The sequence below is a fragment of the Pelodiscus sinensis genome, chromosome 5, assembly GCF_052426305.1.
Source record: "Pelodiscus sinensis isolate ZL-2025 chromosome 5, ASM5242630v1, whole genome shotgun sequence".
Classification (NCBI taxonomy): Eukaryota; Metazoa; Chordata; order Testudines; family Trionychidae; genus Pelodiscus; species Pelodiscus sinensis.
The window spans coordinates 66,782,037-66,798,034 of NC_143056.1; the positions used below are offsets into that span (position 1 = coordinate 66,782,037).

At 43.3% G+C, this 15,998-nt stretch overlaps 1 protein-coding gene across 1 annotated transcript in view; it reads left to right on the plus strand.

The window, feature by feature from the left end:
- Nucleotides 1-15,998, plus strand: part of HEATR4 (HEAT repeat containing 4) — a 48,059-nt gene that overhangs the window by 12,130 nt on the left and 19,931 nt on the right. Inside the window, exons 5-12 of the mRNA XM_075927263.2 lie at nucleotides 1,578-1,778; nucleotides 2,132-2,275; nucleotides 3,118-3,306; nucleotides 4,549-4,709; nucleotides 6,445-6,549; nucleotides 9,289-9,407; nucleotides 10,389-10,569; nucleotides 12,919-12,988. Coding sequence (XP_075783378.2) covers nucleotides 1,578-1,778; nucleotides 2,132-2,275; nucleotides 3,118-3,306; nucleotides 4,549-4,709; nucleotides 6,445-6,549; nucleotides 9,289-9,407; nucleotides 10,389-10,569; nucleotides 12,919-12,988 — 1,170 coding nt within the window. The remainder of the gene's footprint in view (nucleotides 1-1,577; nucleotides 1,779-2,131; nucleotides 2,276-3,117; nucleotides 3,307-4,548; nucleotides 4,710-6,444; nucleotides 6,550-9,288; nucleotides 9,408-10,388; nucleotides 10,570-12,918; nucleotides 12,989-15,998) is intronic.

The following is a 15,998-nucleotide window of genomic DNA, read 5'->3' on the forward strand; positions in this document are numbered from 1 at the left end:
ACTAAGTAGTAGCACATAAATCAATATGGTAACTTTTGTGGTGTACCTTTGAAATGCATGGGCATATAGTGCCAAAAATTCTAGGGTATATCTGAGTAGTTTTAGTTGAGAGGCGATGAATATGGGGTTAAGGTATGAAAGAGGATGAATGCTCCTGCTTTCAGTTGGACTTTCCTACTTCGTGTGACTTTTGAGGAACACCAACTGATCAAATATAGACCCGCAGACTGTCCTGTTGTAGTGACAGGCTTTTGAGCTGAGATTTTGTCTTTCTTTAGCTTTCTCTATTCTGCAAAATTTTTTTACTCATTCACTAATTTATAGCAAGACCCCCATCCCTGTATCAAATCCTGTAATAGTAAGTTATTTCATAATTGAAAAGGGGTAGAATTAAGGTTGCACAGATACTTTCTAACTTCCGAGTGCTTGATTTTGCTACATTAACTTTTAATGTGATAATAAAAAACAGGGAGGAGGAACCCACAACAAATTATGTGTAACTCTAATGGCCCCGAGAAGAATCATCAGCAGATTTTGGACCCTAGGACCTTTAGATTTATAGGCTTAGCACAGATCTCTACAACTGGAGTTAAAGAAATACCTCCTTAGCTGTCAGAAGCAGTAGACTGTTATCTTCCATGAAAGAGCCATTTGAGGAGACTAGTTAACACATGGAAAGTACATACCTTTGGCAGTTTATTTCTGAGAGGCAGAAAGATCTGCATATTAGAGAGCTTGGTTTTGTTCCTTACCTGCTCTGTGATCTTTTGCAACCTTTCACATTCCTTTTGTAAAATGAAAAGGGACTGATACAGATTTCTCTCCTGCAATAAGGGTTTGAGGCCATCCATACTCAATAAAGACTGAAGTTTGAAAAATTATTAACATCAGTCAGTAGAAGAAGTGCATCTAGAACTTACGGTCTTTTGGACAGTTCAGTGCATCCCTCCTATGCCAAAGAATATTTCAAAGGGAGAAGCGGTAAGAGGAGAAGGAGGAGGATCCATCTTATTTGGAGGGAGATAGTGTTTTGTAGGCCCTCAAGAATGATGCAGAAGGCTCAGTGGGGCCTGGGTGTATATATAGTCTAATTGTTCATAATTGTACTCATAATTAAAATTAAAGACAAGTCTTGAACAAGTTCTTCTGAATATATGCGACTGGCAATTTTCTGGTGCTCGTAACTTGGCAAAATATGGACAAGCTTTCATGGGGACAGAGAAAACACCTCTTTGATCACAGACTTATCCCTTGCACTGTTTTGACTTGTGCTTTACCTGCTCTATGTGTGTGTGGAGGCTTCAGTTGTCCAAGCTATTCAGTAAAAACACACTGTATGAGATAAAACTCTTAATTCTACTCAAAGGGGACAGCTTCCAAGTCTTCATCTATCCCCAAATTCACTGTATTAAAGTAGCCAGTGTCCTGCCTTTATTTCTCTCCATCCAAAAGAAGGCTAGGTACAAAAAATTAATTTTTTTTTCAGAAACACTGAGGTGTGTGGTGTTTCTTAGTTGATCATTTTGGGGATAAAGTGGGCTGGTACTAATCTGTTTCCAATAATATTGTCTAAGCAGCTCGGAGGCCTGTGAGAGGAGCTTTCCATTGGATTGCTCTGCCTACCCTTGCTGATGATTTTGCACAAAGGGACCAGGAGTCAACTCCTGCAAAGGCCAGGAGAAGGAGAGTTAAACACAAGGAGCCTACAGAAGTCCTGTCTCAGCACATACATATCCTCAGAATTATGCTGGAGCAGTGGAAGAGTGCCTGGAAGCTGAGTGAGTAGAGGTGCTTATTGAAATTCCAGTCTCTCTGGTCTATAGTGGCTGAAGGTAGACATTAGTCTGCTTGGTGAGTCATGCAAGAGGAACTGGCAGTCTTTGATTGCCTGTCTAAAACTCTTTCCTATGCATATGTCTATAACAGTAAATAATATTTTTTATTCTAAGAGGTCACATAGTCGCATCTCCTCCATGCAGGATTGTTCTCACCTGTAGATTATCCTATGCTTTGTCCAGTTTAAAATGAACCCAGAGATGGGACTTCTTCACAACTGGTAGATGTGTTAAAGATTCCAGTTCTTTGTTATCAGAACATATTTGCTTCTGTCTCCTTCCTTCCTAATGCTCAGCTCCCCGTTGGCAGAATGCAACCATTGAAGGCTTAATGAGAGCTCTCACAGATATACATGATGTCAGTCGGGTCACAGCTCTAATAACCTGTGCCACCGCAGTAGTGGAGCGACCCAGACTAGATAGTGACAGCCAGGAGTCAGGTGAGAGAAGCCTAATTTAACACTGTTGACTTACACTGTTAATGTGAGGAATCATGTTGCTGTTATATAATTGGGGTGAAAGTAACTTAAATATTTTATAGCTATTGTCCTATTGCAACCCGGGTCCCTGCCAGCTCTTTAAATAGCTCCCTGCTGGCTTTTGCTGCAGCTCATCTGGTTCTGGCTGGAGCTACACACCAGGGCGCATGCCCTCACTTTCATCATGAAATACAGTTTCTGAACAAAAATAAAAGGAATGGCCTTATATTACTGGAAGCAGTGTTATGACATCACTGGTAGACAGTAAGAATGCTCCAATTTGGACTAATCTTTTAAAGCCATTTCATACATGACCTGTATTAAGTACCCTAAAATCAAATGATTTGATCAGTCTTATTTTTAAATATATATAAATTCTGAACACATCCTCTGCATTCCAGATGGACTATCCTGCATATATTAAATATGAGAGGAACCATGTTCTTGTGGTTAATGTACATGGCTGGGAATGCGGAGATAAGGTTGTCTCCCCTGGTTTGCCACTGACTTCTTGATGTGTCCTTGGGCAAGTTACATGCCCTCTCTTTGTCTGTGTGTCTATCTATAAAATGGATTTGAGCATGCCATGGGTTGTGAAGTTTAATTCATTACTGGTGTGAAATGCTTTAAGATTCTCAGTAAGGGGGGAGGTATGTTTGAGAAGGGCAGTATATTTGTAAATTAACATTTAATCAAACACTCCATATGGCAAAGGGATAAAAAATATGTTGCTGTTTCCGTGTGGATAGCAGAGGGAGAAACAGAAAAGCTGCAGTCTCATTTAGAGCTCCTTATCTCCTCAGTTGTAGGACTACATGGTATTGGAAAGGCCTCAGTTATTCAGGATGTGCCTGTAGAATTACAGCCTTTGCTTAGCAAGACTTTGAGGGATGAGAATGCCCATGTGAGAATGGCAGCTGCCGTGTGCCACTACACCACTGGGATGTGGAATGATGAGGCACGGATGATCATGAAAGATGCTCTGGTGCATGGTAAGTGGCTTGGCTGTTGCTTCCCTTTGTTGTTTACTTTTCTCCTACACCTTTATCAGCTTCAAAATTCCTAGTTTGCAGCTACACCCTTCAGCCTAAATGGCATAGATACAGCTCCCTCCCAGTCCAGAGCCATTCAGTATATTAGCAGAGTGGTTCACTGGAAAGAGAGGGATGGTGGGTCTTTCCCAGTTTGGAGTGCAGTGCCTCTGAACATTATGTGCCTTGCCAGTCACAAAGAACTGGGACTGGAAATGATAACCTTTATAAGAGAGTGTAATGTGCTAAACCACCAGTGCTCCCACACAACCACTTCATGTCATTCTGATTCAAGATAGAAGGGAGGAAATCTGGTTGATCCTTGAAAAACATTCAGTTCCTTCTGCTTCAGGGCTTAACAGTTGTTCAGCAGTGCACAACACTGCTACACTATATTTAGAAGGGGAAGTAAAGAATATTGTGTCCAGCAGACAATTCTGCAGTGATACTTTAGAATGACTTTTGTGGCCCAGACAGTTAAATGTACTGCAGCTATTTTCACTGACTTTCATATAAAGAGAAACAGGTATCTGGTATTTATTAGTGTTGCTCAAGAAAAAGAGAAACATCTTTAAAATTAGCTATCTCAAGAGTCTGGGTGCATCACACACTTCACATTTTAAAAGTGAGATTGTAGTTAGTGGTCTGTCATTTCTAAGAGGCCTACTTAAAACAGTGGCACTTGCTTGGTGTCATTTTGGAATTAATATTTTATTAATAATTCTGTTGACCCAAGCATGAGTCACAATTTGGAATCTTGAGGGTGTTCCATTTGAGAGTAGAAATTGATGATGGATTATGGTGGGGGGGTTTATGTAATCTTTGTTGTATACAGGTAATATACAAATTATAGAATCATAGAAGATTAGGGTTGGAAGAGACCTCAGGACTTCATCTAGTCCAACTCCCTGCTCAAAGCAGGACCAACCCCAATGAAGTCCTGCTTCTCCAAAAGCTAAAGGAGATAGTTCCTTTGCACATTCTCTCTCTGACTTCTTTCTGCCCTGATCACGAACTTGCTTGTCAATTCTGCAGGACATGGGGGGTGACAGCCTGAGTCTTCAGTTTGGAACATTAGTGCTGGAGGTTGAACTGTCAGTGCTTTTGAGATATGCTAAAGAAAGCATTATAGCAACAGAATGGACATCATATATCCTGTGGTACAGTAACTTCCCCTCTCTCTTTTTTCCTCCTTGTTGGTAGGCAATTCTGCAGATAGCTGGGCAGCAGCACAGTGCCTGGCATTGGAAGGCATTGTCACTGTCCCTGTAGTAAAGAAGATCCTTTCCCAGATGTTTGATAACAATGACAGTACCACAGAGGAGCAGGCGTGTCTTCTATTATCTCAGCTAAGCGAACACTCAGTAGGTACCCTCACTGGGGAGGAGAAAGATGCCACAGAAAGAGAGGAAGGATCTTTGTGGCTGGGATCGGCCCTGCCTTCTGGTTCTGTCTCCCTGGGTGAAATTCACCCCATTCAGAGGTCCAGCACAAGACCTCTGCACCACTTAACTCCTTGTCCTGAATCTCTGCACAGGGGTGATTTTCTCACTCTGCAAGAAATGACTGAACAGAGTCTGTTCTGCTGTGGTTTATTTATTACTTTATCCAAAGCTCTATTTCAGGTCTTCTCAAGGTATAAATGCACTGCATGCTCCTTTCAGCAGCATGTAGAATACATATACTGCATGTCCTCTGTAAATGTGGGCATAAATAGTAGTGTGGATGGTGATACACTGTTCAGGCATGTAAAAACACATCTGAACCCTCTAAGTATGCTCCTGGATATGTACCCTTCAGGCAATGTACCCTCTAATCTTTTCCATCCATGTGCAGATTTTTTCCATCCAAGTGTGGATTCTTTTTTTTCTGTACAGCAAGGCACATACAAATGTGCACCACAAGTAAAAACAAAAAATCTAGCTGTGGGCTAATCACCTGGGCAGCATTGGAATCTGTCCTGCATGGCCGCACAAGTGCACAGATTTCAGGAAACACTGCCTACAGGGCTTTTTACTTGCCCATGCAGGGCTTCCCTGTAGCAGTGTAGTGTCCTGCTGATTCCCCACTTCTAGAGTCTTTTTCCCCACAGGGAGCTGCCAGAGTCTTTCCCTGCCACAGTGAAAGACTTAGGCAGCGGAGAAAGGCTCTGGCAGTTTCTCAATGTTGAGCCTTTCCCTGCTGCATCCCTGGTGCTGGAGTCTTTTACTGATGCGTAGCTACACACCATAGTATGGCTGCAGCCTGGTTTTCACTGTGCTATGCAGCTACACATACCATACATACCACTGCAAGAGTATGTGCAGTGCAGGATGTATCCTCCGTCATTTGAGAGCAGGAGCACTTCTCTCTTGGTTCTACATTTAATGTTGTTTATAATTGGATAGGAAAATATAGTAAAAATAAAAGCAAAAAAAATTAATTGAAGAACCAATTTTGCTATTTATCTATCTGTCATTTCTCGCAGCAAGAATTTCTGCTGCTTTCATTTCCCATCCCCTAAAAGCTGCAAAGGTTTATCGTTTCCTGTGAGCCATGTCCACGATTCTTCCTCTACCGTAAGAGAGACTGTAGCAGAGTTTTAACCCTCTTTAATTGCCCTCCCTCTTGTCCTTCTAAAGAAACCAAAATCATCTTATCTCTCCTCATGGTTTCATTGGGATTTTTTTTATTAGGTGTTTTTTTCTATACAGTGTATCATAGAAACCTTCCTGCTCTGACCAAACAAGCGCTCGTCAGCTGTGTTAGGCAAAACAGCATAAGCTAATTTCTGTAAAATATTGTGGGCATCTCTAGGCCCTTCTGGGTGAGGCTAAGCTCTTTCATTGTGCTACATGAGGCTAAGAGTGGGCTGTAAGTGACCGATACTTAGCTTTTGATGTCGTTTGGGTGTTGAATATAACAGCTCATCCAGGAAATGTCTTTGTTCAGTTCCTGGGGAAATGTGTCAAATTTCTATATGAAGGCCAGTTCCTCAGTCTCTCACTCTCTTAGTTGGTTCCTGAAATTACTCTGCAAGAGAATATCTAGCTATTATGTCAGTTCTTAGTGTACTTGTTTTACCCTGCACTCTTTATAAACATCTTCCTCCTTTTCCAGAGCTTGGTTTACTCCCTACTAGCAGCCAAACTGAACAGCTGCCAGTGGAAAGATCGGATTTTAGCCTGCAGGGCTCTCTCTCGTATCCGGGGGAATATAAGCCAGGTAAGCTTGCCTCAAGCTCCCTAGACATAAGTGACTTTCAAATTCTAGTGAGTGTTAGCATACTGCAGCCGCTTAAGAAATGGATCATTTTGGCCCTGCACAAATGGAAGTCAGTGGCAAGACTCTCACTGACTTCACTAGGAGCAGGACTGGGACTTCTTATTGTCCACACTTCTAGTAGTTTCTTCTCAGCCATAGATTACACAGTTTATTCAGGACACCACACTTCATGACAGCTTCTACTAAAAGCAGAAGCTCTTTCTCTGTGTTCCTCTACCGGGAAGGTTTGACACACCAGAGTAAAAAGTTATCAACTAAATTGTGTTTTAATCTAAGCAAAATGGTGGTGATGTGATCTCACATTAAAAGATCATTGCACTACTGTATTTAAATCACTGCCCACACAGCAGGAGGTTGACAGGAGGAAAAGCTCCCATCAACTTTCCTTACTCCTCATGAGGAGCAGGAGTACTGGTGCCGATGGGGCACTCTCTGAGTTCAATTTAGTGCATCTTTACTAGACCCGCTAAATTGAATCTGGAAAATCGACTGCGATAGCATCGATCTCCCCTATAGTGTAAACATGCCTGCAGTGTTAGTCTAATTTTACTTCTACTAAAGTCAATAGTAAAATTCCCACTGACTTCAATGGGATCAAAAATAACGGGTCTGGTGGCACTTTAAACACTAAAGAATTTATTAGGTAATAGGGCATAAGCCAGTGTTTCTTAAACTTTTTTAGACCGAGAACACCAAACAATAACTTTTATGAGTAACACTAAGGATTTTTTTGTTGAGCAAAAAAAAAAAAAGTCGGGGGAAATATGGTCGGTGGGGGGGAGTTATTGAGCAAAAAAAAAGGTTGCCTGCCCCTTTAAGGGCAGCCATTTTGAATTCTGTTGTTCTCCGCAACACATCTCCAACTGCCTCGTGGCACACCGGTGTGCCACGGAACACAGTTTAAGAAACACTGGCATAAGCTTTCATGGGCTACAATTCACTTCATCAGATACTGAAAAAAATTAAAAAGGATACAAAGATGGGCCTATCGAGCCTCTCCCCTCACTGTCACCTGCTAATTAAATCAGAGTAGACTTGGCTCCTCTCTAACAGTGGTGAGAAGGTAAGAGTACCTGAATGGGAAATTACCTATTGTAATGCAAGAATCATTCCATGTGTCTATTTAAACCTTGGTTTAAGGTATCAAATTTGCATATAATTCTAGCTCAGCAGTTTTCCATTGCAGTCTGTTTTTGAAGTTTTTCCCCCTGACAGTGGCAACTTGCAAGTCAGAAACTGTGTGCCCAGGGAGGTTAAAGTGCTCCCCCACTGTTTTTTGTATGTTGCCATTCTTAATGTCTGATTTGTGTCCATTTATTCTTTTGCATAGAGACAGTCTGGGTCGTCCGATGTACATGGAAAAAGGGTATTGTTGGCATGTGATGGCATATATTACATTAGAAGATGTGCACGTGAATGAGCCTTTGATGGTACTATAGCTGATGTGGTTAGGGCCTGTGATGGTATAGACGTGTGTGTAGCAGAGATCGGGTCAGAGCATCTCTGAGCCCCCTACCCTCTCTCCGCCTCTATCCCCTTGTGGCCCCTATCGAGCCTCTCCCCACTGTCACCAGCAGTCCCGCCACAGGGGAGGTCCCCTTTTCTAGCTTCTCCCTCGTCCACCGCCTCGCCTCTGGGTCGCTTGTCCAGCTGAGATGGTCCCGGCTTCCTGCCATCCGCTCTGTCCCCGGGGCTACCTTCGCTCCACCTGCTGGGGTTGAGTGCACAACCAGCTCCTGCTCTCCCCCTCTCCTGCCATCTGCCCTCCCTTTTGTATTCCCCGCGTTACGCTACGCGGCGTCCCTGCATAGGGGCTGGTAGCCACGGGGTCCTAACACCTGTGGATTCAGGCTGGGGCGCCTCTACGCATGTGTGGCCAGCTCACTGTTCACCGCTCGGCGCACCGCCAGCAGCAATGGCCGGGTGGCTTCTTGTGTGGGGGTCTGATGTGGACAGAGATGGCAACAGGATTTGTGACAGTAATAGGTTCCTAGATTAGTGTTTCCATTGTGGCGTGTGAAATTGGTGGTTTTTGTCTCAAAGTGGAGGGCTGTCTATAAGCAAGGATTGGCCTGCCTTCCAAGATCTATGAGAGTGAGGAATTATCATCTATGACAGGTTGTAAATCCTTGATGATGTGCTGGAGAGGTTTTAGCTGGGGGCTGTAGGTAATGGCTAGTGATATTCTGTTGTATCTGCCCGACTTTATCAATCTGTTTCTTCACTTCTGGTGGTTATTGTAGTTTTAAGAATGCTTGAGCGAGATCCTGTAGGTGTTTGTCTCTGTCTGAGGGATTGGAACACATGTAGTTGTATCTTAGGGCTTGGCTGTGGACAGTGGATCATGTGATGTGTTTTGGATAAAAGCTGGAGGCCTGAAAGTAAAGCGGTCAGTAGGTTTCCATTGTAGAGTGGTGTTTATGTGATCATCACTTATTTGTACTGTAGTGTCGCAGAAGTGGATCTCCTGTGTAGAGTGGTCTAGGCTGAGATTGATGGCGAAGTGGAAACAAAGTTAGGCCAATATGCGTTCCACCATTCACTTCAATGGCAGCAGAATTAGGTCCATGCAAAGCTTGTTTGAAAATCCCATTCTAAATTGGTGTCTTTGAATTCAAAGCCCAAGGTTGGTTAATACTGTAATGAGTCAACTTCAGCTCGTGTTGATCTTGTGCATAGGACCTGAAGAACAAGCTTGCACAGTTGATGTGGAATGACTGGAACTCAGAAGTACGCCAGGCAGCTGCCCTAGCACTGGGTCGTATGAAGCTTGGAAAAGAAGTCCATGACCAACTCAGGTGAGAGTTAACCATCATGGTAGCTTTGCTATGGTGAAATGGAGATCAGAACTATTATCACTCAAGAGTTTTGGTCACTTTTGACATCCGTATAGCACTACTTAGCAACAACCATATTAGTATTGCCTTTGCTGAATGGTGGAACCTATCTAGACAATAGATTGACAATGGCACATCCACAGGACTGCTACAGCACTATATTTTTTGGAATGATGTTGTATTTTGTAATCCTAATCTATGACAGAAACTTTGCTTTCTAATACATATTGAATGTATGGGTTTCTTTGTTTACAATTACAGCCATAATAATTGCAAGCACATCCCATTGCACGTATATGACTGTTCTTGACATTACCTAGAAACTCTTGCGGGGAAGCAGTTACTATATATACTTTTGAATCAGATACTTACATTAAAATTTCAATCCACTAACATGGACTCAGCCTAATTCAGTGTCTGAAAACTGTGAGACCCAAGATAACATTGACGGCTAGAAAAGCTGCATGTCGGCAGCTGAAAAAGAGACCAAAGTTAGGGGCAAATTTTATAGAGCCACTTACATGCATCACTCACTTTTGTTAGTTTCTAGATTACAAAATGATGGGCTCTATCCACTTTATATGTGGATTAGCCTACCTGTGAATATATCCATTAAGTATTTACAAGCAAATCTCCTATATACTCCAGGAGACATTAGTCTGCAGTAAGGAGTATGTGAATACTCTCATTGAGGACTTGTGTGAAGTGTAAATATAGGTCTCTTGCACAGTGTCCCCAGGAGTGCTGGGACTCATTATAGAGAGACTAAAGGACTGAGTTTTTTTTTTTTAAGAACAGTAAATGGGAAAGGAGCCAAATGGGGAAATAATGAGTCTCAGTCAGTATAACGCTCCCATCTTTGTGTGACTGTGCATCTGCCTGGATCATGCAGACCCCCCACATCCCAGCAGTTGTTTGTTCAGAACTCCTTTGTGCTCTCAGGGTGAAGCTGATCAGAGGAGATTGCCGGATGAAGGTGGAAGCTCTCTCATTGATTGGCTGGCTACGGCTTATGACAGCGAAGTTGCTCCCAGGCTTCCTTAAGTGCTTCTCCAATGACTTTATTGCAGTCCGGAGGGAAGCTTGCCTTACAGCCGGAGCACTCAGAATCAGAGATGAAATGGTAAATGGTGTAAAAAAAAGTCCTGATAAATGATCCTAAACACAAAAGAGAAAAAATGATTGTTTCCTAAGTTAATGCTAATTCTAATTTGTGTATTCCTTGTTCAAGGCAGGATGTACTCATATGGAGCACTCACTTTTGATAGTTTCTAGTTTATAAAATGATGGGAACTGATACTGTTAAAGAGTTTATTGTGAGTTTTGAATATTTTTCCCATATGGAATGAGAAAAAAATTATGTATCTCCAAAATATTGGGCAGGAACATGCATGCTGTAAAAATAAAATTGAAGTAAATTAAATTGAAAAACCAGTCTGCTCACCAGTATATAAAAGGGATCTAAGGGACAAGGAACGTGTTTGTAGTGAAAAGCATGCTTCCTTCCACTCCCTCCCTACACAAATCTTCACCCAGAATATTAATCAAACTGTTCTTCTATAAGGCTTGGGAAAAATTGATTAATTTTTAGAATCATTTTTTTCGGGTTTGCATTCAGTGTCTGAACCAGGGACAGAAGACTAGAAGAGAGGCTTGTGGTACAGTATGTGTGTGCTTTGCTCTACTTTAAAATCAAACGCAGGTGGTGGTCTTCAGTTGCAAATAAAAAAAGGAAAATAAACCAGACTAGTCATTCTAACACAATCCAAGCATATATTGCATTATGTAGGAGGCAGTGTCCCATCCAGAGAACCATGGGTTTTTTTTGTTAGAGTAAGTGACTTGGTAGAAAATAAAACATTTAGGCTACATCTAGACTGCAAGCCTATTTCAAAAAAAAGAGTATAGACTACAACCAGTACTTTTGAAAAAGCAAGCCGCTTTTTCAAGAGAGAGCACCCAGGCAGTCTGGATGCCCCCTTTCGAAAAAGCACAGTTTGCATTACATTACATTATTCCTCATAAAACGATGTTTTCCACGGTCGAAAAAACTGCCACGTTCTTTTTATTTACTTTCAAAAGAACGCGGCAGCAGTCTAGACTCAGGGGAAGATTTTTTGAAAAAAGGCTACTTTAAAAAAAAACCTGTAGTCTAGACACACCCTCACAGAGCCACACTGCTTGCCATCTCTCACATACCTAAATCTAGTATGTCCATGCAATACAGCCCCTTTTAAAAGATCTTCTGGCTCTACCCTGTATCTACTATATATTTGAAAAGTTTGTCTGTCTATGCATGAATCTGTCTGTCTGTTGGTTCAAGTACTCCTAAAACAGGAGTGGGGAACCTATGAGCTGCCCCCAGCTTGCCTGGATCTGGCCCCCAAGGTTCAGGGCTCCTCCCCAGCGTTGGGCAGCCCACACTGATGCTCCAGTGCCTTGCCCCGCCATCCCTTGCAGGAATGGAACACACAAATCTACTAAGTTGCACCCCACCCCCACCCCAGGCTTTAGTGTGTGAGGGGAATGTGGGGAGTGTCTTTCTGCTGCTCAGTTTGAAGGCCACGTCAGTGAGGGTTTGGGGTTTCTTTGCTTCTCACTTATGTGCAGCCCCCAAATGATTTTTCTGTGGGTCAGCAGCCCCAAAAAAGGTTCCCCACCCTTGTCCTAAATGGTATACAGCTTCAGTATATAGCTTCTTCTTATCATAACTTAAAGCAAGGTAAGGGTTTGATTGTGCCAGGAAAGCAGGATGTGCCTGGAATGAAATTGCTTCTCATAAAATCATACAGAAAAGAGACAACCACCAGGCAGATGAAAGTGGCTGGCTGCAGATGCTCCCCTCCCGCAGTCTGGGACTGATCCAGACCCAAGCCTCCCATCCCCAGGTGCCCTTTAAGGAGGGCAAGGGGATTGAAGCTCCCTCCTGATTCATACAGGAACATTGCTGGCTCTTCCCCTTCATCATGGACTAAGAGGAAAATGCACGGTTTGCTGCATTCGTCACTCTGACTGGGGAGCATGGGGGGGGGAGAAATAAACCTGGACCTGCCCTAGCCGAGGGAGATGCACCCCTCCCCGGCTGTGCTGGCTGGAGCCAAATTGCTGTGGTGAGAGAGGGCTCTAGTCTTCTCTTTGGGGCAACCTGCATACTGAATCCCTCCTCTTCAGCCCCACCCCAGAGCAATGATTTGAAGGAAGCATGTACATTTTCATTTTATTTTCCAAAAACCAAAAATTGAGTTAAAGATCTGAGCAGTGCTGGGTAAATCTTCTAGGATTACTGTATGTTGTGTTCTGTCCTGTATTGTTTTCCACTTGTGCTTTTAGTCTCATTAGCTCTTTAGGACAGTGATTTGTTTATTATTTGTTGTCGGTCACATCTTGTATGGTATCACATGCTCATATGATCCTAAATAAATAATAAAGCATGATGATAATATCTACTAACAGCTGTATCCTTCCATCTCAGGTGCTAACGTGCCTCTTTAAGATGATGCAGACTGACTCCCATTGGAAAATCAAAGCTTTTGCCATCAGAGGTATAGCAGTTAGTTGCTGAAGACCAGTTGTCTTAATAGGCTATTTGTTTGTAAGGATTTTAATATTTTAATTTCTTAAATTATATTTAAGATTTCAAAATCTGCAAGTTTAATGTCAGATGTGGCACATGTGAACAGATAGAAAATCTAATGGGAATAGAAATACAACAGTAGGATCTTCGATATAGAGTACTAATTTAACAAAGTTCATAAACCTCTGCTGTGTGGCCTGAAAATAGTAGCTGTTAACATTTTAAATTTAACTACTTTCATGGATCCTATGCCAGGAGATAAAGCTCTTTCACTGGTAGATTTGCAAAAGGGGCACAGCAGCACACAAAAACTTCTCAGTCCGCTACAAGGAACAATTCCTCAAATTCTCGAGATTCTTTATTAACCAATTGTTAAATATCAGGGTCCTGTGCAGCAAATTTGCTTTGTATCCCCTCTCTCTCTCTTCTGTGAAAGTTTTTAAGTAGCTAAGAACATCACTAGATGACTTGGGTAGATTTATTTTGGATTTAAAAAATACAGTGATTCAAAGCAGCAATTTTATTGCAGGCTGAGAATTCTAAACTGTGTATAAGCCAGGGACAGAAAGCATTATTCTAAAAAAATTCATATGAATGAAAATATTCTTTATACTTTTATCTTGGATTTCCTCTGAGGATCTTTGACTCGGATCCTCAAAGGTACATAGGTTCCTAACTTCCACTGAAGTCACTGGAAGTTAGGAATGTAAAATACCTTTAACTTAAGGCCCAGATCTTCAGTGTACACAACACACATTCATTCAGTCTTGCAATCCTAAGCCAAGTACTATATCCATTTTACAGATGAGAAAACAGACAAATTTGGCTTCTTCTTACTCCAGACACCTCCCAGAAAATAGCAATGGGCAATTCTTCCTTAACTTCTAAAATTCTCACCTATGGGGTTCCTCAAAGTTCTATTCTCTCATCATTATGTGAAACCGTGAGAGAAGCACGAGGATCTATGGTCTTTGGTGTCACATGCGAAAAGTACGCAGAAAGAATTCTGCTTTACATCTCCTTCACTCTGACACAAATAGCAACAAATGTCCCAGTGCCTGGCTAAAAGGCAGCTGGCTGAAGCTGGACCCAGACAAGATGGAAGTGATATTGCAGGGAAGGAGGAAACACTTTGGAAAGGAGTTAATATTCCACCTTTCTTTACTGAGGGTGTCTGTCTCCGGACAGTCAAATCAATTTGCAGCTTTGGGCTCCTTATTAATACTGAAGGGAGCGACATCTGCAAGAGAAAAAAAGCAGCCTTCTTCGACACGGGATAGTTAAAAGATTATATCCAATGTTTTGGCTGTGCTGATCCACACATTTGTGATGTGCATTACAGACTGGATTTACTGCATGTCACTAGAGTTAGATACAAGTTGCATCTACCAACCTTAAGCTTTTCTTTTTTTTAAATTTGTAGTCCCCTTACTATAGGAGCCTCTGACTTTTACTGGGAGGATCCTTTGTGCTGCAATCTAGCTCTAGAGATTACAACTCCCATGAGCCTTTGGGGAAAAGGGGGAAAAACTTGCTCTCTTCTTCCAGACAGGGAAAGAGAAGGATGGTGGGCTCCATTTTGGGGAAAGGAACCAGATTGCTGGTGTGGAGCCTTTTCCAGGTCAGGAGCTGTGTTGTTGAAGTGAGAGCCTGTTACTGAGAGCCTGCTGGGGCTTGGATCTAGCAGGCTGCTTCAGGGGCTATTGGTGATTATCCCTAGAGAAGAGAGACCCTGGCTGTGCCTGTGGCTGAGAAGGGCCTGCATAAACTTGCATAGAAGTAACTGAGAGTAACTGTGGCTGTTTGGGAAAGTGCTGCCTGGGATGGAGCACAGAAGACAAACTAACTTTGGGTCTAAAGAGAGCCAGAGTGATCTGCCCAGTGAACCAGAGCTGCTAGCATTTGCTGGGGACTGCTCTAGTGGCAGAGGGATTTTGTAGTTGACTGCTGAGCTTGGACTGACACAGAACCCGCACAGTGCTGTCTCCACTCCAGCTGCAGACCTTCAGGCGTGTCCACACAAGTGTCTGGAACGCTGAATCCAGAGGAGTGCGCACTTTGGGGTGGAATAAATGGTGGCAGGGTAAATGCCAGTTAGATAAGTTTCCTTTATTTCTGTGTACTTAATTAATTGATTTTATTCACTTTTAATCTGTTAAACCCTGTTTAAATTGTTAAGTAAAGGGCTGTTAATTCTAATTCAATCAATTAGATGTATATTATTTAGAATTGTTGTTTTGGTGTTAGATCCAGATTAGTACCATAATTATTTTATTCCTGGAGGCTCCCAAGGCACACCATTAAGTGTGTACAGGGCCAGCCAGATGGAGGCACCACAATTGTATATTCCTTTAGGACAGTGGTCCCCAACCTTTAGAGGCTCCCGGGAGCTCGGGGGTGGGGCCACTCACGCGCCGGGCGCCCAGGGGCGGGGCCACGTGTCCTGGGGCACGCCAGGGGTGGGAATGCCCTTGCACCCGGCGCCAGCATGTGCCCCAGGGCCGGGGCCTCCCGAGCGCCTTGTGCCATGGGCTGGCACCGCCGACCGAGCCGCACGCCTGGGGCCAGCACTGGCGCCAGGCACCCGCATGTGCCCCCGGGCTGGGGCTGCCTGAGCGCCGCACACCAGGCGCCGTTGCGTGTCGCGCGCCTTGGGCCAGCGCCTCCAGTGTGCCGCGCGCCGGGGGCGGGGCCGGCCCAGGTTGTCGGCAGGCACGCACAAATGCCCCGGCAGGTGCCATGGCACCCGCGGGCACCGCGTTGGGGACCACTGCTTTAGGAGCAAGGGACTGCAGCAAGGGAGTGGATAGGAGATCCCCACCTAAACAACATCACCACTGGGGTACTTGGGATCTCCTTTAATGTTAAAGCCATCAGGTGCCCAGGCACACATGTGAGTGTGGCTTGCTCTTGAGTAACCACAGGAGGAAAGAGGGGGGTTACAAATTAAAATTACCTTTAATGCAGATTATCTAACT